The following is a 25,383-nucleotide window of genomic DNA, read 5'->3' on the forward strand; positions in this document are numbered from 1 at the left end:
ATGGCTGAATCACTAAGTCCTTGTGCCATTGCTAGGGATATAATTCCTACACACTAAAACACATGATCAAGTGTAATTGCATATAATATAATAGCAGAAGCAATAAATGCATTAAATGACTAATTTAACCATTTATTAAATTTATACGTAAATAATCCATTTACATCACTCACGTTCACATAAAACATAATGAAACAAGAATGAAGTAAATATCCATAGCATAAAATCCATTACATAATAGAATCAGTGATATGTCTAGAATACTAGATAACCCAATATCATCATAGAATATATTGTCATCTCAAAATGTCATCAACATGCAATACGATAAACTGAACAACATAGTAGTAAAGCATATATGATACTAAAATCAAAGTATAACATCCGACCCTCAGGTCATCTCAAAGTACAAATAATAAGAGTAACAAGTATCTCTCAAATCAAAACAAACAAGGTACAAATTGCAAACATGAGAGACACTACAATGTCTAGAGTGAATACTTTAAATGGTGTACATATTTAACTCACTTCTACCTTCAACAAGTATACTAAAATACAAAATAATTCATATATTATTATATGGAAAATAAAAGAATCTCATTTTAGTCAACGGATGCTTAAAATAAAATATAAGTATTTTATACATGAGAACAATAAAAATGACATTATCCCATCAAATATTTCAATACCAAAAAACAAATATTAAACAAGAGCTGTGTAACAGCTATAGTCCCGCCTTATGGAGAAGTAAGAGACTTGCAATTTTGCAAAGGTACTTTAACAAAAAAAATGTACTCAAGAAAAATAAATTGAAATCTAATGTTTAATATTTAACTTGAGAGTCTAATGTTTAATATTTAACTCGAGAGGAAAACTATAACAATATACATTTAAATAATTTTGTTATTTATTATAGATAATATTAAATTTTAATTATACATGATTTATAGTTTAGATTTATTATATATTACTTAATATAATATTAAGATTAATTCAAATTAAATATTTAGTGCACATAAAATTTAAATTGTATTTATTATTAGATTTTTTAATAATTAAAAGGCTAACTTGTGATAGTTATTATTATTATTATCATAAATATAATACATGTCCTACCTCGAAAGAGTCATAAAAGCATCTTCATGTGATAGTTATTATTATTATTATCATAAATATAATACATGTCCTACCTCGAAAGAGTCATAAAAGCATCTTCATAAAGTTCAAGGTCGTAAAAGTTCCAAAGTTTCCGTTTCAAAACCTTCACAAACCACCTTCTATTTGTTTAAAATATTGTGCAAAAATAAAGAAAAGCCTAAATAATTATGATATGAGAGATTAGAACAAATCGCCAACATTTAAATTAGATCCCAATATTTGAAAATAGATTATTTAATTTTACAAATAGCTAACTAAGTTTCTATAACTTTTGGTATTCCAATTACAATGAATATTTAATTATGTATATTTATACTTTTTACATAAAATAATAGTTGAAAAATTAATATATTATATGTTAAAAAAATGTATTCATTGTTGAAGATTATGTCAAAATTATTAAATTATAATATATGTTGATGATTATATTAAATTTTTAAAAGTGTAATATGAAAATATAATTATTAATGTAATTATGACTATCTATATTATTATCAAATTTATAATTTAATTGAAAGAAAATAATTCAAAAGCAAAGAAAGTATTCTTGTATTTGAAAATTGAAATCAATTTTAATAAAATATTTAAATTATTTTGATCATTTTTATTATTTTTCTTCAAATTTGATGATTTTAGCTTAAGTAATTATTAAAATTGTTTAAAAATATTACTATTTGAAAATAATTAAAATAATTTTTTTTCGACAATTATTAAAAATTAAAAATTATAAAACAAATATATTTAATTTTTTAATTGAAACAAATATAATTATTTTATATTTTCATTTAATTATTATTATTTTATTTAAATTCAATAATTTTTATATAAATTACAAATTCATTTGTAAATTATTTCTAAAATATTATTTAATTCAAAATTTAAACGTAATATAAAATTACTTAAAAAACAAATATAAATAAAATATATATTTTACATATCTTAACAAATGTGTTTATCATTGTTTGTGTACTAAGTGACAATAATTCTGTACTATTTTTGATTTAAAAAAAATTATTTACAAAAATCTAAAATAAAAAATTGCAATGTACAAACTTTATAATTATTATAATTTTGGTTAATATTTGCATCAACACGATCCCCAATGCAGAGATAGAAATTGATGAATGTGAGCTCAACAAAGCACTTGATTAACCGTGTGTCATTCAAAATTTTAATTTATATGCACCAAAATTGGGAACTTTATTTGCTGCACTATGATTTTGATTTTTTTCTTCAATTTTATGAATGGAAAATTCTTTTTTCCCCTCGGAGAAATTGTCTTGGCCAATGAAAATTTAAAATTTTAACATTTTCAGGAAAAAAAATAATCTTTATTTTCGAGCGGTACGAGCAGACATTAGAATTTGTGTAAAATAAGGCGAAAACAATAATCTCGCCTATATAAATATGCGGGACTTAAAAAAAAAGTCTTTATATAAACACTTATAAAAACAATTATATATATATACCCACAGGTAAGCACGCTCTCACGAGCGTTTGTTAATCTTAAAAACGGAAAATAGACATTGCTCAGCAAATTCCCCCCCATCTTTAGTTGCTTTCAATTTTCACCCCCCATAATAAGTCGTAGTAACATCTGAGTCCTTTGAAACGAGCATCCTTGTTTCTGGTAAAACCCAAGATTTTTGCCACTCTACAGTGGCATTCTTTGGTCTCTGGAGCCCGCAAGCCACCGCGTCTCTGCACAGGTAATCCATGTCATTTTAAAACTGACATTTATGCTTTCTTCTAAATGGGTTTGGTCCTAATTTGTCTTCAAATTTTTTCTTTCTCTTTGGAGATTTTCATAGATAAATTTGTTTTGAGGGAAAATGGGTATTGTTTTTACACGTCATCAATATCATAGAGCTTCTAAATTAATCCAACGCGTGCGTAGGGTTTTGTCATTTTAAAGCTTCTGTTACTCCTTCAATATTGCCATTATAATTTAACTTTGTCACTTTCCATTCCTTGAGAAGAGAATGAAGATTTTGAATTGGGGTTAGTAGATCATGGTGCTCCTTTTATTCTAGATATCCGCAGATACAAGTCACAAAAAACTGACAATGATCCTAGTCAATTGAGAGTGTGGCTATATCTATGCAAAAGCTGAATGGCTTCCTTGCATTTTATCCAGAACAACTTCGAAAATATATCTTCCTGTAGAAATCGTCTATCAAATCTGTATACTAGGATTGGTTGATTATAGTTTAGTGGTGTTTAGACATAACAATATCCATGAGTTATAGGATGAAAAAGCTTGATTTCGAACCTAGTTGACTTAGGCGGGATACCCCTCACCTCAATACATTGATTGATTATACCTCAGTAATGTTAAAACAAAACTGAAATAGGATGCAAAATTTTGATTTTGGCCCTAACTGATTGAAAATAAGGTACCCCTCATCTATATACAAAAGTTTGATAGCTTCTATGTGGTATATCATCCGAAGCTTGGACAATATATCTTCCTGAAAAACCTTTTTATATTAAATATATCTACACTGGCTCAGACTGATTATATTTAAGTAGAGTTTAAATTAATAATCATAACCATAAACCATTGCCCTGTGAACTTTATCATTAGCTTGAGGGTTGATATTCTTTCTGCCCTGTTTGAAGAAACTAGTTTGGCTAAATCAGCAAAACTTCTGATCTAGATTCATAGTCAAACCCTGCCTCGAGAAATAGATGACAAGTCACAAAGTATGCCACAAAATAAATTTGTTGTGGCAGAACCAATCCCTGCAAAATTACTGTTCACCATTTTTAATTTTTAATTTATACTTTCTTTTCTTTATGGCCTGGACTTTGATTATGGAGTACGTATGGCTTTAATGTTATAAATTCTTTTGTATTCATTTGGGAAGAGAATCAGGTTTAAACAAATTTCACAGACATTGAAAAACAAATTAAGATTTATCATTAATTAATATAATGCATATGAGCAGATATTGCCAAAGAATGCATTTCAAGCTCTCTAGACATATATGTTCTGTGATGTTTTGTGCATTTGTTTACCGTGTTTACCAGAAGGTAAATTCAATAATGGGAACAAAATAGAATTTGACATTTAAGGTCAAATTGATCAATTTAAAAATGAAATTTATGTATAAGATGATTGAGAGCCCTTGGACTGTGCCTCCTCTCCCAAAGGATTCGTGGCCATATATTCTTATTTGTTTAACAATATGAATCATCATTATACATTAACCATGTCCAAAGATTGACACAAAATAAACATATAGTAACACTATGCATTGAGCCCTTACGCTTAGACACTGTTTAGCAGCCAGAATTTACTTGAATTGTTAATTCTGAACTCAGTAGAACAAAATCTCCTTTGTCAGAAAATTGAGCATATAGTTAGAATGACTGAAAAATAATAAAAAGAGTTAGCAACCTGTTGACCAAGGAAAACTGCTAGAAGTAAGGCTATAGAAATCAGTTTCCAGCTTTCTTGTCACTGACGAATAATCGGCCTCTTTCTACCTAAATGGTTTGTGATATGTGTAAAATTACAGCATGAAAGAAATAGAGCATGTATGGTAAAAAGTTGAGTTTGAGTTTCTGCAATGCTCTAGGAGTCTAGAGTGCAATGTCCCTTTCTAGAATTCACCCTAGTTTATGCCTACAAACACAATCACAATTATGTAATCTCGTGAAATTGCCATCCAAACAATAGTTATATTATTAAAAATATAATATAAATAATGATATAATTATAATATTATAATCATATTATGATACTATATAATATATTACATTATGATAATATTATTAAAGTATGAAAATGACTCGAACCATAATTAAATATTATCATATAAAGCAATAAAATATAATTTTAGATAACAATTAAATTAATGATCAAAATATATAAATATTAAAGTATATATAATATGCATTACATAAATAATAACGTAATAGTACAAACATAATAATATAAATACTATTAATATAAATAAATAATAATATGATAAAATTAATTAGATGAAAAGACACATGTTTTCTCATTACAAAGTATATAGAGGAATATTAATATTGAAAAACATATACTTAGAGAGTGAGATATAGAACTAGTTACAAAACCTAAGGATCATAAAGGGAACATTACATGTGATACCAAAGCATGAGCCTACCATCCTGCAAGGTAAACAAAGATCAAATTGAGAATTCAGAAATAAAATATAACACATTAGATGAATCAGTTTGCATACAAAGGCATCAATTGACAATAATCCTCCCTCATTAAACAGTAGTTCATTGTCTACTTAAGGCAGTAATTATCTTGAGTCAATCTCATTGACCCATATTTCATGAGTAGTGGATTACATGAACCCATCTTTAATGAGAATGAATGAAACACTTAGCACTCATTGGATCTAGGTGATGCTCAACTTAAGTCGGTAATTATCTTGAGTCAAACTCATTGACTCATACTTCATGAGTATTGTGTCACATGAACCCATCTCTCATGAGAATGAATGAAACACTTTGCACTAATTGGGATCGCTTCTCTCTTTTATAATGATGTCGAGTCTAGGGCCCATTCTCTTCCTTATGCTTGTTTTTCCTCTTTTATGCTTAAAGGAGAAAATTCCATCATCTTACGCTAGCCTCCTACCTTTTTACTTCTTATTGTCTTTGCTTGTGTTGTCTTTCTCAATTTCCTTGAAGATCCCTCCTTGCATTTGGGCTTCCTTTTCATCCTCTTTTCTTCTTTGTCCCGGACTTTTACTTTGGAAGTGCACTCTGATAGCATTTGTTTTCGCAGCAAGTTCTCAAATACTCTAGGTCGAATATTTTATCCACAAGGGGAGCAGGGCCCACGCCTTTATAGATGCTATCCACGTACCGCCTACCATACTTTTGATACCAAGTGGCTTTTTCTCTTTCCATTGTTGGTGCCTCTGCTGGGTTAGGAATCACCCTCTATAGTTTGTTCTTATTTTTATTTTTATATGATGCTCTTTCTCTATCCTTTTCACACTTCTCAATTATTTTATTTACTTAACTATCCCCTAAGCAGATAATTATCCTAGTTTGATTTCGTTACGACTATTATATTTTAAAACCAATTGTCTTGACCAGAAATTCATTTAGCGGAGATGTTTGTAGTGTCAAAATTTCCTTTGATGTCGTGCCACCTCCGTAGCCCATTGTGTTGTCATTTGCCTTTCTTCCAGTTTGATGAGATTATCGAGTCTCTCCTCCCCATCTATTTTCTACTGCCACCCTAAGGCTTGGTATTATGAATTCTGCCGGTACCATTGCTTCTTGTCCGTACATCATTTGAAAAGGTGTGCTTTCAGTCGTTACCTTGTTTCTTATTTCCTTATGTTCCTAGAACTGGTGTGTCGGTGTATCATCCAGAAGTATCGTTCCTTCCTTGTACTCCATGTGTTTCTCTATGTATATATCCTCCTCTTCCTCTATTTTGGCAATCTCAAGCATATTGCAGCTTGGCTAGGATACCTCATATTCCTCTATCTGCCAGTGGACCAATTCACTGAGGGAGTTTGTCTTGTGCTCTAAGTAATTCCCAAGTCTTAGGATGCCTTCCTCGTCTAGTTCTATTTCTTTGTTCCCATCATATTTCCTACCTTCTGATTCTGAGTCAGATGCCAATTCTTGACTTACTACCTAGGTTTGTAAGTTAATTGTGTATTTCTTCACTTCACTTTCGATGGACGATGCTTTACGTTACCAATCATGGTTGGCTTTGGCTAGCACTAGCCATTCCCTTCCTATTAAGGCATCATAGCGCTTCTTTTCCAGTGTAATAACCACAAAGTCCAGAAAAAATTGTTGTGTGCCTCCAATTACCTTTTGGCTCATTAGTGTTCCCAAAGGTTTGATGCCATGTTGATTCGCTCCTACTAGGTGGAAGGTGGGTGGCTAGAGTGTGGTTTTACCCCCAACGCTCTCTAGGTCTCCTCAAAAAGTATGTTCACTCTTGATCCTCCATCCACTATGGTGTTTGTCAACTTGTGCCCAATGATTTTGATTTCCTCCACCGCAGGAGTCCTTCCCATTCCTAACGCAAATAATATTGGTTCAGGGATCCTGAGATTCTCTGGTACTTTCTCTTTTTTGCTGTTGTCCTCCTGTGTTCTTCTTTCCTCATGTTTGGTGTTGTCTCCCTAAGTTTTGGAGATTGCTACCCTTAGTTGCCACAATGCATCTAGTAAGTCAACCACTCTTATTGGTACTATAGTTTGCAACATCTGTCTTATGATGTTGGTTTCAGTTGTGAATCATATGCAAGGATTTATTACCTCTTGGTAATGACATTGCTCTTCCTCCACCGCCACCCGTGCCTCCTTCAACCATTCCTTTGTGGCTTTGGGTATGAGGCTTTCTTTGCTTATAGGCGAGTGACTTACCTAATCACTACTTAATTAATTTATTGGAAAAATTACCCGCTACAACTCTTGTGAGGGAGTCATACCCAGATTGATCCTTGCTCTGATACCATCAAACTTCAACACAATAGAATTGATTGTATCAAGAATACACACTTTTAAATAGAGTTAATTGTTTCATTGTATTGGCCGTAATCGGGAAGGCCTCACAACCCGACATGTATCAAGATTTTGAATGAAATGAATCAGCATATAATAAAGTTCCAATATACACTCTATCCTCTCTTGAACAAAGACTCTTAGTCTGCTAAGATTGTGAAGTTCATAGAGGTGACTCCAAGGCACAAATATGTGACTTTGTGATGGATGCAAGCTCTTTGGAGTTGATGTATGTTGCTAATCCATGGGGACTTGCATAATTTGTTCTCAAGATGACTTCGACGGTTCTAGCTTTGGAAGCTATTTGAATGATTTGGCAATGAAGAGTATTAAAAAGTGTTTCTATGAGATATGCTGAAAGTAAATGAGGTTAAGGATTGAGAAGTCCTATTCTTATCATAGGAACTTGAAGGATAATGATTGTTTAGATGAGTTCTACCACACTTTGTTTTGCTGAATCAACTACATAAGAGGTGCAATCTTCAAAGGTTTTTGCTAGGAATTTTCAAACCACAAATGAACACCATTAGAATAACAATGTACATTCAGTAATAGAAATTAAGCATGCACATAATAGTTCAGACCAACCTTATGCTGCAAATAGAAATCATCTAAATGTAAAAGGTATGAACAGATGATTTCACCATAACGAGATTACGAGTCTCATTCATCTAAAAACTCGAAAACAAATCTAATCTAGTAAGGAACAAGAAAACATGTAAACTCCCAAAACAATACAAGTAATCACCAAACTTTAATGAGAACTCTTTCATTCTAGTACCTTATAGCAACAATCTCCACATTTCACTCTGTGACAAATGAGGTTGCAGGCCCCTTTTGTAGGTTTCAAAACTCATTGGATGACCCAGATCAAAATAGAATTGAGGGCCCAAAATTTGCCAACTCAACCCTAATTAGGGTTTGACCAAGGAGATTCTTTATCATATATGGTGGTGGGTCCACGTGGACCAATAGGAAGATGGTTCATCCACAACTAAAATAGTGGGTCGGTTTGATCCATAATGGATAAGATTCTCACTTAGCCTTAAATGCTCTTTCATCCAATATAGATCATGCTTGATTTCTTTCCCAATATGCTAAGAATTTGGATATTGGTATTTCTAGCTTGTCCACGAACACTTGGCACTCTAAATTTTTTGCATAATTTTTGAGAATATAGATATATTCTCCATGTCTTCTTTGAGAAGGAATTTACACTAAAGAATTCTTCCAATCTGTTCTTTAGGCCATCCATTGTCATTTCTTCATCTGTTAACGTCTTTGCAAACAATGCTTCAACTGCATTGACGATTCCTTCTTGGATGCTCCCAGTCATCTTCCTGAGTCAAGCAGACTCCTCATTTGATTTCTCAAACAGTTCCTTCCCTATGACCACTATGACATGTGATCAGGTTAGATCATATGCCCTATTTTTTCTTATCACTTCACCATCCATTACTGCCTATTTGGGAATCTCCATCAAAGCCTCCAAGTGTGGGGCAGTTTCATTTTGGGAGATATGTGTGTCTTCCCATGCTTGATCCATGCACTGTTTCCTGCCAAGAATGTTAATGTTTGGTAGCTAGATCGGATTCTAGTTTCTCTAGGAAAATTAATTATTTAATTTGGCAAATTAAATAATTAATTATTCAAATTGAGGAATTAAATATTGGAGATAATATATTAGATAATTGGGAAATTAAATAATTACATTAAATGATAATAATTATCATTATGGTCTGGGCCCAACATTGCTAATACACATTTGTATTACTAAATACAAATATTGGCGGCAATACATGTGCTGACCTGATAAAGACAAATATATGAGCCCGCTTGGAAATTGGAAAAAAAAGGCTATGACTTGTATATATTGGAGTCAACCTCCATACAAAAGAGATATTTTCTTTTGGAGATAGCAAAAATACACATCTGCTCTGCCCTCTCTCTCATGTGCAAGCTGGACTTGTAAGGCATTTATGATCATCAAAGTATTCAAGATGATCAACGAAATATAGACTTGAAGAGCTGCTCATTATAAGGCATCAGCCTGTGGATTCATAGTCTCTGCAATCTGTATGCTGCGAACTGTTCTTATGTCATTGACTGCGATCTGATATTATACTGACCAGCAAACTGAGTATAACTGATGGTAATCTGAGTATTGTGAAGACATCGATCTGATTATTGTAAAAGATCTAAATATTCCAAGTTGTGATCTCAATCTTTCCTACAGCGATATAGCAGCTATACTGATGATTCATGAAGACCTAGAATTTGTCACTATACTTGGGATATAGATTTCAGATTTGCTTCATCGATTGGGGATCTTCAGCAAATCTGATATGAGCTATCTTTGTACACTACAGAGGTCTGTAACTTTAACTTGAAAAGGCAATAACAAAGGATCTGGATTCAAATGCTGGGTTTTTTTCCTCCAAGAGGGAGGTTTCCCAGGGTACGTATTGTGTTCTTGCATTACATACTGATGTTCTGTTAATTTAATCTGTTATCTAATCTGATCACTAAAATCAACAAAGAATAGCTAGAGTTCTTCCATACATCTGAGCAAATCTTCAACAAATATATATGCAACAGCATGTACATTCTTCACCCATTTTTCAGTGCCTAGGGCAACTCTCCTTATTCTAAGAATATCAACCATTGATCCTTTTGGAAGAGCTGTAGGGGGAACAAACGCCTGATCTTCTTGTCTAAAAGGATTTGTTAGATGCTGCAGATATACACAAAGCCATGTTCTCACTCTTCAATTTCTTGCATTTCTCCTTCATTTTCTTCATCCATTCTTTTAATGTGCTGGTCGATCATCAAATTCCTCCATCACCTGTGCTTTGGTGGCATGCTCTATGTCAATTGTTGTTGCATCGTACTACTCCAATGTAATCTTATCTTTGGCTTAATCAACCTTTGGCAGTGCTACATGTAGAGTTCTGGATCATGACTCATCTTTGTTGACCTTGAAGAATTTCTTTCCTTGCCCATTGCTCGTTTGTTGATTATGCTCACAAACTCTCGGTTATTCATGTGCAAGACTAATCTCTTCCTCAGGATTACTTTACTTTCTTTCCTTCAACTATTTATGTTGGTAAGACACTTGTTCTTGCTCCAACATTATCTCTTCGAGACAGTCTTCTTCTGGGATGCGAACCTCTGGCTCACTTCAGTTAACATTGTCGCTAGAGATTCCTGAAATCGGAGATCTGTTTTTGTAGGATGCCCTTGTCCGTTATTCCTCTACTAGCCATCTTCCTATAAAGCATTGATACTTTACATGTTACATACTGGTGGAGTGACTTGGTCTTGTGAATACTTTCTATTGCTGGTTCCAATGCTTTCTCTTGTAAAAATATCAAATTCATGTACACTAGAGGAATTTATGGGTGATGATAGTTCTATCTCTGACCTTTGTCTTTTCTGTGGAGGCCTTTCACTTGGCTCATTTGACCTTTTCATTGGCCGCTCCTAGATGATGCTTTTTCCTTTCCAACATTCTTCCTTTTCTGGTGGATCTTCTTTTCTTCCAACTTTTGATGACTTCCCAGCTTTACTAATCCACGGCTCGAGATCTCCCATCAAATCATAAGTCAGGGGGACATTCATTGTCTTCTATTGATCTAACGTTCAATCTACCACATCCTGAATTTTGTGACTGGCCCAGATAATATGTCAAGATCTATTTCTTCAATTCCAATCCAATTGAGCAGCTGGATAGTCTTATTTCTCTCCTCCTTGAACTCAGAAAAAAACACTTTTGAATCTACTTCCACCTGATCTGGTACTAAATGAATTCTACGTTTTGATCATTCTGAGCGGTAACTTTGAATACACTCTTTTCTTGACTTCATATTCATCCTTGGCATTGGCCCAATAATCTTCAAGATGCATCTTATGCTTGTGGTTTTTGCTGGAAATTAGTCTTGGTAAAGATCAAAGCCAATCTTGCTGTATAAATTGATAAATGATAGAACTGCAACTCCTCTGCTGACTTTTCAGCTGCTGGTAGACATGGACATAATCTGAACTTTCCATGATGATTAGCAATTCATTTCCACTTTTCCCCTTCTTTTGTATATGGTCATATGTTGTCAACTGCCTCATGACTTCCAACAGTACCATTTTATTCGATGGATATTGTGGCAGTCTGTAAGGATGAGAAGAGAATCTTTGAATGTAGGTATATGAAAATGTTGGGAATTGGATGAGCTAGGAGCCATAATTTTCCACCAACTTTTTTTATTCATTTGACAATCTTGTGTGAAAGCTGCCATAGAGAGATCTGACAATTTGCATAGCAAAGGTGTCCTTGATGCTCAGAGAATTAGGCATGCTATACAAGTGCAATTGAGGACAACATTCATGCACTGTTAACTGGTTTGGACCACATCTTATGGGCCCCTTGCATCTCAATCCTTCATATCTCGTTATCGTTGCCAGCATGTATACAACATAGGAGTTCATATAGAAGTCCCAGATTTCTCCAAATTTCTAAATTGCTCATCCATGTTGTCATTGATCACCTTTGACCAGTCCACAACCTTGGCTCATTCTATCACTGCTTCAATAAAATACCACATCCATTGCTTGAAAATGTAAAACTGTTGGCATCCCTTTATTCTGCTTAATAACATCAGCAGGTCGCTATACTCATGCTTGAGATCCAACGGGACACTCTGCTTGGGCAATTTAGAATGATGAGCCTTGGGCTTATGCAACCACTTACGACCTTAGTTACCGATTAGGGCATGTGAATCGGATCCGTGGATTCGTGATTTTTTTTTTCCAATTAGGATTCGTGAATGTATATATATATATAGTTTTAGAACTCTGTATATTTCTTTCAGTTTTTAGTATATATAATATAAAAGGGCCATTTTAGGATTAGAAAGCAAAAAAATATATTTAAAAAAGTCATATTAAATAACTTAGACCCACTTAAAACTGTCGAACCTTGAGGATTCACGTTGGATCCTTGAGGATTTGTGCAGATCCAGGTAGGATCCTTGTTTCACACAATGGATTCGTTCAAACTCACGAATTCAGACAAATCCACTGTGTAAAACAAGGATCTTGCCCAGATCTGCATGAACCCGGATCCGGATTAGATCCGCATCCAGATCTAGCCTCTAGGGCATGAATCTGATAACTAAGCTTACGATTGATAGCTTCATCACAACTTCTAGTTCCAACATAATAGACCCTCAGTTTTGTACACCATTGACTGGTACATTGGAATTCCAAAGGCTTTTGCAATTGTCGGTGGAGTGAGATTTGCCAAGTACTTACCATTTGCAGCTTGAATCACCCTCTGCTTTGAATTGTATTGCTCTGCACATTCAATAATCAGGTCTAGATACTGGATGGTAGGAAGGAAGCTAATTGCTGCCTCAATTATGCTTCTAACTATTTTCTTGGTTAGGTGATGCAAGGAGATGGAGGATAATGGGGCCAAAGGCTCACCCAAGTGTCCCACCAAGCCAGCCTAACATGAACAAATGAACAAACATAGGGTAGGAGAGAACGCAAAGTAGATCTAGTTCATATTTATTCATTCAAAATCTTGATACATGCCAGGCTGTGAGGCCTTCCTAGTTGCGACCAATACAATGAATACGATACTTTCTTCATATATGGGAGATCCTTGACCTCCAGGTTGTAAACTCTGACTCTCCTATCTCCTCACAAGTTAACAACTACGTCTAAGCCTACAATAGGACTCCCTATATATACTAGATGAAATGGCTCAGAGAACCTTCCAAATCCAACATAGGAGAAAGCAACGACTCCCAAATAGATCTGTATGGTTTCCAATGAAAGATCTCTTTATTTAAGGATGACCCAAATTCATGTATAGTCGGCCTTGAAAGAAGAATCGACACAGAACCACTCGGTGATGCAAGGAACTGAGGAACAACAACCAGGAACAAAAGACGTCGAGCCAACTCAGAGACAACGAGAACTGACCACCTCGGTGACAACAACCACCAACCGACTCGGTGACAACAACAACCACCAAGCATGCCAAAGTAGCTACCAAGCAAACCAAACAAAGGGTAACTGATCACAATTATCAAGCTACCAAGATACATGGTGCAAAGAGGCCAAGATGCTCCTGCATCACTAGGAACATTGGGGGATATTCTTTGTGGCCGAACATCCTTTTGTTGAACTCGATCATATTAAGGCCTACCAAGTTTGTGTCACCAACCTCTTTCCATTTTGACACAATCTTCGTTTCTAGAAGAAATCTCTTTATCTCGTTCTTGATCAAAGTCTACCTTGATAAGCTTGATCCTTTAGATTCTGCCATCTTCTACATACAAGGCAAGAATAAATAACATAAGTATGGCGTCCAAGAATTAAAATAAATAAAAAACATTTCTACCTCTTATTCTCCAGACTTGAGTAATTAAATACTTGAAGAAAATGTCGTGAAATTTGAAATTTAGTACAAGTTGCTTCTTCACTTTCTCTATGTCTCTTCAACTTGATATGTGAAAATGGAATGAAATCTTTCTCTCCCTTTGGAATTACACCCACCAGCTTGCTAAGTTGGTGATGGCTTAAGTTTAACAACTGCATTAAATGCTCTCAAAATACCTTTCAAGTTTCCATTCCTAGAGAGGTTTCTTCTCATCATCTTACAAGTTGCACAGAAATTTCTTACATTTATCACCAAGTGTCATGCCATCTTGATTGTTTCTTGGAAGATTCTATTTTGGGGCTCAACTTCACAATTACACATTTTTAATCGTGGGCGCGCATTAATGCCATGGGTGCCAATTAGACATGGATGCAGATTTTGAGTCCTTAGAGAAACTCCAGGACACTAGAGAATTAGAACCCTTGAGCACGTTTTAGCAAGGGAGGTGGAATTTTGTGTTCTGAAGGAAACCCTTGATCATAGTGGATTAGTGCTCATGGGTGCTATTGAGACTTGGCGAAGGATTGTTTGAATGTTGATGAATTCCATGACAAAAACATGGCAACAGAGAAAGTACTACAAATTAAGATCACTTAAAAAAAAATTTTCTTTTGTAAAACTCAATTACAAATTGTATTAAATCAAAAAATAACATCTCAAAAAGAAAACACATAGTTTCATTGAGAAAAAAATGTGTCAAATACACGATCTAATCAGCAGTTTACCTGCATAGGCATTTTTACCCATGTTTTTCTTGTGTCTAAAAACTCAAGAGTTGAGCTTTTAAAAACTTGCACAGCAAAAATATTAGAGACTTCTTGTGGAGTTTACAAACTCTTGCATGTAACATACCAGAATAACATAGTATGTGTTGATTTCCATGCAGCTGTGGGCAATGTCAGTTGTGGAGGTTCTCTTGTAAGTTTTTGGAAGGAATTGAAAATTGATTTGATGGTGTATCTGAAGTTTTTGTTATTATGCGGAATGATCATAACCTGCAGTGGGATTTAAAACATTTCAACTAAACTTTGATGCCTATATTATGCTTTAATTTGAATGAATTGTAGGGGCACTTGTGAATCTATGACTTAAATATAAAGCTTTTAATTATATTGCCAATATATTGGTTGAGATCAATGCTCTTTCTTGCTCTGAACACATAAAAAAAACCTAGAAATTAATTTTCTTTTGTTTATAGAAATAGAGATCGATGGTTCTATTATTCTTCTGCAGGACTTTTAAGGATTTATTGGGCTCTATTTTTAAGGGAAGATGAGTGGAGGTGGTGGCTCTTTAAAGACCCCTGCAGATTTCCTCAAGTCTATTCGGGGGCGACCAGTGGTTGTTAAACTTAATTCAGGTGTAGATTATAGAGGTCAGTGTATCTGATCATTGCATCATAAAATATTTTGGAGTTTTTTTTTTTGCTTTTTGAAATCATAGAATATTGTTATTGGTTCTTAAAAAGTGCTTTCTTTGCTACAGAGCCCATTAAGAAATCTTCACATTTAATTAATTTGAGAGAATTTTAAATTGGGGTTACACTTTGAATAATACAAATTGATCTGAGCAGATTAAATTGATAAATCAATTATCAAATTTTAGAAGAAAAGATGAAATTTCACTGCTGTAGTTGTCTTCAGTGGTTGTTTGAACTTAACTATCTCTTTTTGACACGCATCCTGTAATTTTATGGATTAACCCATATTTTTTGATATTGGTCAGCTATTTTTATATTGATGGAAAGATTCTCAGAAATATTATCTTTTTGGCTGGTAAAAACCAGTTGGCGGGTTCTTCCATGAAATTCCAACCAACTTCTCTTGGATGCAACTATTATAAGATTTCTCTCTTGGATGTAGGGTACTAGCAGATAAATCTGCGTAACTCAATTCTATTGACAAGTAAATTTGGACCCATACATCGTAATAGTATGGAATTATTTAATGAAAAGCAAGGTGAACAGACCTTGCATTGGTTAAAAAAAGATGACCTTGTTTGTTTGCAAAGTTGGGAGTTTCCTATGATCAAAATATGATGGTTTTTTTGATGAATGGTTAATGTTTCCGGCTTCGGCCGTGTGAACTCTCGCGGGGTGATCTTGTATCCCCCCGCTCTTTTTTGTGAATTGTAATCTTAGTATATTATTTATTATTTATTAATAGAAAATGACTATTCATCAAAAAAAGAAAAGAAAAAAAATTGATGGTTTAAACTTGAGCTTGTTTGGAAATCTATTACAATTAGTAGGAAACATTTAAGCAAAAAATTGTGGACAAGTATATGTGCAATTATGTGTGTGTTTGGAGCTTTTTTTTTCCCCTTGATTCAACATGGCATTCACCTATTCAGATATTATTTGGGATTGTATTAATGCTATGTGTTGTTGAGGTGAGGTACCTCTTGTGTCTTCTACGTCAGGATTGTATTTATTGTATGTATTCTTACCTGTTTCTATATTTGATGAGTTACCTCTGTGTCTTGTATCTGCATAGAACATCTAATCCCCTTTCAATGTAAATGCATGGGACATCTAGTTCCTTTTCAATGTATCACATTGCAATTTTCATTAGGACCCTGCGTTACTTGAACTTGTTGCATTTTTAAATCAGTCCTGGGATGTTGCTGATATGGGAAAAACGTTTTTGGTTTAGCATGTTTTGAGTGAGTCCATATTGAAAACATATCGTATATACTTAGATACTGATGTGCCTGGATCAAGGTTGGATGCGGGTGCAGATGCTTCCTGATGCGTGGATGCGTTAAGAAGCTGCATGGGTGCTGGCAATCATCATTTGGAAATGGATTTGACCGAAGTTAAATAAAAGTGAGGGTGCCGTTTAGAGTAGAAATAATATGTTAACAAAGCAGTCGTGGAAGTGAAGACGGACTAAAGAGGCGCCCATTCTTGATTCATTCGCAGCTGTGGCTTGCATTGCAGCTTGGACTGTCAACGATACATTTGGACACACGTACTATCGTAAAAGGTCGAATTGAGCTGCTCCTTCACTTTACTTGAATTTAACAAAATCCATGCAATACAAGCAATCAGGCTACATGCTGTTATCATTGCTTCTTCTGCAGAACAAGAGATATACCCCACTGATTTAAATTGACCAGTCAACAGTGAAGAGCTTGTATAAGTCTTGGCTAATACACCCATTAGTGTTGAAATTGTCATTGAAAACGGTTTATGTTAATGTGGGACATTTTGTCTCCAACGCATTTGACTAATTTCACAGGGCAGGTTACTAGATTCCTCATGTTGTGTCCCACACGTCGACAGCTTTCAATTAGTGGGATAATCATAATGTTTGTATATTAAGTTAATTATAATATATATATGGATGCACCCAAATGCATCCAAAATCCCCCAAAAAAGAAAATCTGCGCATCCGCACACCAGCACCCCGCACCTGCATCAGCATCAGAACCAGTATCGGTAACCTAGAGAATATACATAATTTAGTCTATAAACAGAAATTTTAATCACATAACAGAATCTAATTTTTTTTACCTTAAAGCTCAAATATATTATTAAATATAAAATCTAAATTTAAATCGAAAAAAGATATAAATAATAACAATTTCTGAAGTCTATAATATGTAATAAGTATTTCTTGTTAATTTTTTTGTTAATGTTCTGCCCATAAATAAAAATAAACAGCAACAAACAAATAAAGAAAACTATGACACAAAAAGAAACAACTTATCTTGGAAAAACCCTCCAACTTGAAAGGAAAACTCCAACCACACCAAAAAAATATGTCTATTATATTAAAAAGTAGAGGTTTGAGTACAATGCTTCTAACTGAATACAACACTCATCACACAAAGGACTCTTTATATCATAACCCAAAGTCTCTTCATTTTCCAAATTCTGTTTCTTCATATTTCCGAACGCATGCCTCTTCAAATGTTGCAAGTCTTTTCATATTTCCAAACACATGTATATGAAAGAGCACCATTTAAGTAATCAATATATCTCTTGCTGCTACAAACATCAAAACTCCCTCTTAGCAAAGGAGATATCATTTGCAGATTTCATAACATCTTGACAAACACAATGGCTACATCCATGTGTGTCAACAACAATGCTTGACCACAGTTTTTCTCTGCATGATATTCACCATGGCTACTCTTAGAGGGTGAAGAAACATAAAACTAAGTCATGGAGTTTCACACATGACTTCCACCATGCCTACTTGCAGAGGGTAGATCCATCATACCTACTTGCAAAGGGTGGAACAAGGTCTTTCACCTCAAACTTCTCCCAGAAAATAATGCATCTCTACCATGCCTACTCGCAGAGGGTGGAACGAGGGCTTTCACCTCAAACTTCTCTCAAAGAAGAATTCATCTTTACCATGCCTACTCGCAGAGGGTGGAGCAAGGGATTTTACCTCAAACTTCTCTCGTAGAGAAGAACTTATTAACAAAGATTTGCACCTCAAACTTTTCCCTCTCAGAGAAGAACTCATTATAGTACATAATAAGAATAACTGAATGCTGAAACTCCTCCTCAGCAAGGGGCTGCATTCTTATAGCTAAATTATCACAATAAATTACAGAAGACTTCAATACTTGACAAAAAAAGAATCTTTTGCAGTCACAATGCTGCAAGAGCTTGTTGTTCTTCTGCAAAGGACTTGACACTCTTCATCTGCCATAAAAGCTCCCTCTGAATCTTAAACAAGTCTTCCCTCTCCAACTCATCAAGCTTTCCCTGTATGCAATAAATTTTCAGTCTCAACTTCATCCTGAGTGCATTATCCCTTTGATAAGTTGCCTTGAATTCTCAGAATTTAGCTCCCTGTAAATGCAATCTCTCATCATCTTTATGCTTCTCCATCCATCTTGGAAGCATTTTAGAGAGATTAGTAAATACTAGAAGCATACATGATTCACCATTCTCTATGTTAATGCATGAATTAACTACATAACATTCATGATAAATATTCAAAGGTATAATCATAAAATACTTATCTCTTTATTGCAGTCAAAGAATAACACCCTTCAGGCAATACTTGATCCCCTTGAGCAGTAGAGCCTTCAATTGAGTCACCTGAGCCTCTAGCACCATAGTGAATGCCACAAAAATGACCAATGGTAATGATGAAGAAGCCAAAGACAAAATCTTTATTTCAATAAATCTCTACACACACTATGCAACTCTGCATACGTACAACAACAAAGATGCACATAACATACACAAATAATGCTTGTCACTGATCCGTCAAACTTATACGCTGATATTCAATAGTTTCTACCCTTGAAAAACACAACACCATTATTATACTGATTCCAACCTCTGCTGACAAATTCCTTTTGAATCAGAATCCACATATACAAAACAGATCAAGTTGTAAACACAGAAGAGATTACATGGAGAACAAAACGAACTCTGTCCTATGAATAAAATAGTCATATACGCAAGAATAAAACTAACCCTGCCCTATGAACAAAATAGTCATATATGCACTCTTTACTTAGTATAGTAGTAGAATATCAATTGCTTGGTACTGCTTGCTCAACCCTGATCACTAAAACAATTATCATGCACACAATACTAAAGATAGATGTTAGCATAATATCATGTTAAATCCTGTCAGGCATCACCCACACAATCTGTCTCGCTAAGCATAGCCCAATACAAAAAAATCAACAACAATTGCAAACACCGATTATAACATACGAACCTTCTGATCACAAGGAAACCAATGATGCTTGAATATTCATTATGATTGGCATGGACGTCACGTATGAATGATTACTGAAGTTGATCAATCTTGCTAAAGCAATCAATGCAAAAACTCTGAACACTTTGACATAAACTCTCCCTTTTGTGTAGCACATATAACACACATGAGAATGTCATCTAAGCAAGAATTTTGTATAATTGGTTAAAAAGATTATCAACAAAATCAATTAATTTTCCGAAAGTTAAAAGGGGCTGGAGCATATCTAATAATTGTTTTTTGGAAATCAAATAAACAATATCTGGGAATGGATTGGATTCACCATTTTTCTATTAGTGTGGACCAAGAAAATATTAGAAACAAATCAGTTTGCTCCGAGAGAGTTCGGAATACTAAGCAAAAGATAAATTCACAAAATTAAATCATCATGAGCAGAAAACTAATGATAGGATCACGTAAAGGGTCTAAGAACTAAAAGTGTACAACCAAGGAGGCTAACAACAATAGGATCGCCGAATGGTGTCTTAAAAAAGTAGAGCAAAAGAAAAAACAAGAAAGCGTAAGAGAAGAAAGAGCAAAAACAAGATCAGGAACAAGAGCACCAGCTAGGCAAGGACTAGGGATCCTTCTTTGGTGTAAAGAAGTCCAAAACATAAGGGTATGGCCCAAGGCAACCAAGAATCCTAGTGCCTCTTTGGGTACTCCTAGAGGGTTGACACTGCCGAGTAAGACCGTTGCAAGGTCTCATGGATCTAGAATGTTCGATGGTAGAAGTGTCAACCATACGCTTCACACCATAAGCAGGAGGCAGGGGCGAGAAGAAGGTAGTGATAAGTTGATCTGAAGTTTGGCTTTGGGGAAAAAGAAGCAGGAGAGTATGGTCATAGAATTGGATGGTCTCCCTAAGGTAAAGTGCAAGACATCTTTGGTTCATATAACTGAAGAAGGTGGAGAGGGACCGACAATATCTGAATAAGCAGTAATATCTCCCTCTAATCTCATAGTAGGCGCGACACCCGAAAATGAAGTGGGTCTCCGTCTCTGCCTCTGCCTTTGACAAGGGACATAGTTGACAAATTCCATCCTCCCTAACGATATGGTGACTGGTCTGGATCCGTAGTCTGTGAGAACCCACCTGAAAGGAACCTAGGGAGATACATAAAGCATGGCTCCAACATCGTGATAAATAACCTTGGTGTGTAATAATCCCATCCTAAATATCCAAAAATTGCTTAGAATAGAAGGCTATCCACGGATGTAACCCCCCTAGGGGATTACTCCAAGCCGTGGCAATGTATTGTCTATAGATGTCCAGTTTGACATGCCTGTTCAACTCCTATTGTGAAGGAAGGAGGTGACTAGGAGCATCGAGCGAAAGCTAGAAGAGCGGAGGCTATCAATTGCAATCTTAATTGAGCCTACCAAAGTAGTGGCCTTAGCGTACCAACAATAGGCCTTGGTGGCAGAGTTGGGGTCAGCTAGGCAACTAAAGAGCAATAGGCCAGATAAGAGTAGCACTAATGACCTGTCATGGAGTCTGCAAAGCCACAGGGTTGTTGGAGAAACCAAACCAAATCAAAGATAACCCCCACCATGAAAGGGTGGGCCTCAAACTTAGCAAGAATAATGTTGTGCGGAGTGGACCAATGGCATTTGATAATACACCAGAGGAGAAGCGTCTGAACCCACTCGATTGAGGCCCAATTCGTATTGAGGAGGGAAGGGCCACACACCACGGAGCCATAGAGAATTGTCAGCCTAACTAAGGAGTCCAGAAGGGACAACTTAGACCTAATGTCCTGAAAAATGATGTTTGAAGCATTGTCTTTCTAACATGACAAGGGAACCCATCCCTTTGTTGATCCTAGTCTGAATGGCTTATCTCAAGCTGAAGTGAGATCTAAAGAACTTAATCCTGAGGTATGTATAAGAGGAAGCAGTCTCAACCTCTTAACCATTAAAGTAAAAATGCAGATGCAAAGTCTTCAAGCAGTTGAAGACCATGAGCTAAGTCTTTCTCAAGTTCACAACAACATTCAAGTCCTTCAAGAAGCCTTCGAAGACCCTCCAAAGTGGAGGCCATAAGAATCACATCATTAGCGAACAGAAGGATGGAGATCATGGCCTGATGCAAGTAGCATCCATCATCGGGGAGCGAAGTTTTCCTAAGAAAAGCCTCAAGCTCTTCGATATAGATGCTAGATAAGGTGGGCGAGAGAGGGCAACCTTGCTTCACACTAATGGTGCTTTGAATAGGATCATAGAAACCCTCTAGAGACCTGAATTTGCCCTCAACAGTCTCATAGAGGCTCATAATAACTATCAATAACATCTTGGAAATCCCAATATTTGTAAGGCTTTGGAAGAAGGCTACAGGCGGGATGGAATCAAAGACCTCATTAAACTCCACAAAACAGTAGTAGACTTTTGCCGAGCAGTGCTGAGCCTCCTCAATAATAGCACGTAGGGTCAATTTATGGTCTGTAGTCTGATAGTCTGTGCAAAACCCAACTTGCTCCCTGGCCTGACAAAGTCTCCTGTCAAGCACTCTGGATATTCAATGTAGTGGCATAACGTTTGGTAAAGGTGTGTCCGATCATGATGGTCCTGTAGTTGCTTGGGTTAGAAGTCACTTCGAACTTATTTATTGGGTAGATCATGATCATGATGGTCCTGTAGTTGCTAGGGTTAGAAGTCACTTTGAACTTATTTATTGGGTAGATCACGTGCCTCAACCAAGACCCGGGATGCCTAGCTTGTAGAGCTTCTAGCTTGGAACCCTTCCTCATCCACTGCCCTATTGTATGTCATGGATCTGACGACCTCACAAATGCTGGAGGTGGTGAAAATGTGACAATGCGAAGGGGGGTGAGGCGAATAGAGGACTGGCCAGGAATATCATAAAGTGTAAAGGTATGAGAGGTGAGGAAGTGGATGTCAATAGTAGAGGTCTAGAGGGGATGGTGGGGGAACAACGTGCACCTGAAAAGCTTGGGGTTGCGGATGAGCGTGTCACAAAAGGATATATAGTGGGAAGCAACGAACAACTATTTCTTATGGCAAAGCAAGCAGTGGTAAGAGAGATGTAGACAAGTGTAGGAGTCTGAGCAAGAAACAAAGGCCAAGCGCAAAGAATGATGGAAGTTTTTACAGTTGTCATCATACCACTGGTTCATAAGGTAGGTACTATGATGATTGGGCTGAGGGAGGAAGGACCGATGTGGTGTGGGATGGAGAGGAGAGCCGATTCCCAAATCACCGTGGCTAATAAATTGAACATAGAAGACACCTGGTTAGAGTACGTGAAGCGGTCAGGTTGGAGACGTCTAAGATGGAGGATGAAGAGGTCCTGGTCTCTCTCCAAGAAGAGGAAGAGGGTGCGGGGGCAGGGCGCAACAAGAGAGGGGTGGGCAAGAGGGGATGAAGAGTTGGGGAGGGGGATTGGATTGCAAGGTTGAGGATAACATGATTGGCTAGCGAGAGGTGGGAGGTAGTGAAACTACAGATAGAGGGAATGGAGGAGGCACGGGTAATCAAGTAATCCACCTCCTAGCACTGCCACAATAAGGCCAACAGGTAAAGAGCTCTGAACCAGGGAAGCACGATAGGCCGTTTAGAATCACGAGCCCTAAAGACTTACAATGCTGAAAGAGGTGGAGACCATAATTGGAGAGAGGCCCACGACAATTTGTAGAAGCACATTGTAGGCCCATGTTGGCAGGATCAGTCTCCGTGATGTAGGTAAGATCAGTATCAAGGTCATGAAGAGGTGTCTAAAGGTCCCTAGCACATGTATTGAAGTCCCCCAAAATAATGATATCACCCATTGTTGCTAACTTGGAGATGCACTCGTGCATGTCCATAAAGGGGTCCCATCTTCAATGCTGTGAATGACATATAACGAAGAGATTAGAGCAAAGTAACAAACATCCACAAAGATATCACTGTGATGGTGACTCGCATGACCAATGGGGTTCCACAAGAATCTAGCATATGTATCGGAATGAACAACTGAGATGGAGCTGAAAAGACCATCTCTGGCTAAATAAGCAATGCCACGAGAATTGCGAACCTCATCCCTACAAATAGACAATCGCTGGTAGCCGACATATCGAGGAAGAGGACAGACGAGGCTCTCATGGGTCTTAGTAACAACTAGGATGTTTCTAGACCCCACCACATCCCGAAGAAGAGAAGGAAAGGACCAAAAAGAGCCATTCCATTCCAATAGTTAACAAGAAGAGGGCTCACTCTTGTATAACCGCTAGCATTTGGCCATTGGGGTTGACCTTAGTTCCCAACCACTGGGGGGGAGTCACGAATCACTGCTTTGAGGTTCTGAATTACCATCCATTTACCACGGCGCCTAGCCTCTGCAACTAGACCCTTGGCCTATTTCAACTCTATCACTAGTGATCTCGTGAGATCCTCATCAAGGAAAATCTAAGTGGGAAGATTAAATAACCTCCTCTTCTCCCTAAGAGCCTGTGGCCTGTTAGATAGAGAGAGGAATCAGAGGTAGAGAGTATTATCTAGATCGAGCCAGCATTTATCCAATGTAATATCGAGGATCCCAAGTTGGTCACAAAGGAAGGGGTGACTGGCTGAAGTGGGGTCCACCGAGGAGGTGAGAATGCCCTTGATCGGCAAATTGAGCTCATGAGTATGCCTCACCCGTTCATCATTAATCTTCCCTTGAACCAACTTCTTGACATCCAAAAGAGGTGCAGCCCCAGTATTGTTGCACAAAGCAGTCCAAGTTTTAACTTTTTGCACAATTTCAGTCAACAGGGAGGAATATTAAGCCACAATTTCAGTTTGCTTATCCTTTACAATGTAACTCTCCCAGCTGCCCAATCAAGGAGACTAAGTCGGACTTGATACCCGCTGTTTCAGTGGTGAAAGTGGTAGAGAAGCTACTCAAAAGAGCTTGATTGAAATTTGTCTGCAGTTTGAGTGTTGAGATTGTCTTTGTGAGAGTCGCCACAACATCTTTCAGCGTTAGGTCTTGAGTTTCGAGCTCCAATAGACGTTCCACCAGCCTTTGATAAGTCGAGGACTGGTGGCTGAGAAGCGGGAGCATCAACAAAAGCTGACGTGCTGGGTGCAACAGACAGTAAACTACAGAGCTCGAGCAGAAATGCTTGAAGCAAACAAGTAGGGAGCTGGAAAGACAACGCTTGATAGGAAAGATTGAGCCACTGTAGTGCAAAGCACATCCAAGACAAGAGACACACACACACATACAACTCCAACCAGCAACACACAAGAGCCCTTAACTGCCGTCGCGTGGGTCATCAACTAAGAAATTCTGGAAGTCTAGGGTTTAAACATCAAAATTGTCACAGAGGCAGTTCGTCATGCAAAAAATATCGCAGTGCAGGAAAATTTGTCACGGAGATCAAAAAAATTCGAGCAAAGTTATGAGCGGGAGTTTCAAGCGAAAATTTGCACAGGATCAAAATATTTCTGCAAGATCCACTCAAGAATTTCCGCACAGGTGAAAAAAATTTCTACGTGGGATCTACATGACAATTTCTCACAGGATCTTTCAAATTGT

The 25,383-nt window shown here is 36.4% G+C and overlaps 1 protein-coding gene across 3 annotated transcripts in view; it reads left to right on the top strand.

The window, feature by feature from the left end:
- The first annotated feature begins 2,595 nt into the window (after positions 1-2,595).
- Positions 2,596-25,383, top strand: part of LOC149539709 (sm-like protein LSM36B) — a 33,964-nt gene continuing 11,176 nt past the window's right edge. The window contains exons 1-3 of one of the 3 annotated variants that reach the window (XM_089800918.1): positions 2,613-2,867; positions 15,011-15,042; positions 15,358-15,499. In XM_089800918.1, the coding sequence (XP_089657044.1) occupies positions 15,397-15,499 (103 nt within the window). In that variant the 5' untranslated portion in view covers positions 2,613-2,867; positions 15,011-15,042; positions 15,358-15,396. Of the gene's footprint in view, positions 2,868-15,010; positions 15,043-15,357; positions 15,500-25,383 lie in introns of all 3 variants that reach the window. The other 2 variants (XM_089800917.1, XM_089800919.1) reach the window with 2 other exon arrangements.

This window comes from Cupressus sempervirens, chromosome 9, assembly GCF_028749045.1.
Source record: "Cupressus sempervirens isolate cs-2001-9-10 chromosome 9, ASM2874904v1, whole genome shotgun sequence".
NCBI lineage: Eukaryota > Viridiplantae > Streptophyta > Pinopsida > Cupressales > Cupressaceae > Cupressus > Cupressus sempervirens.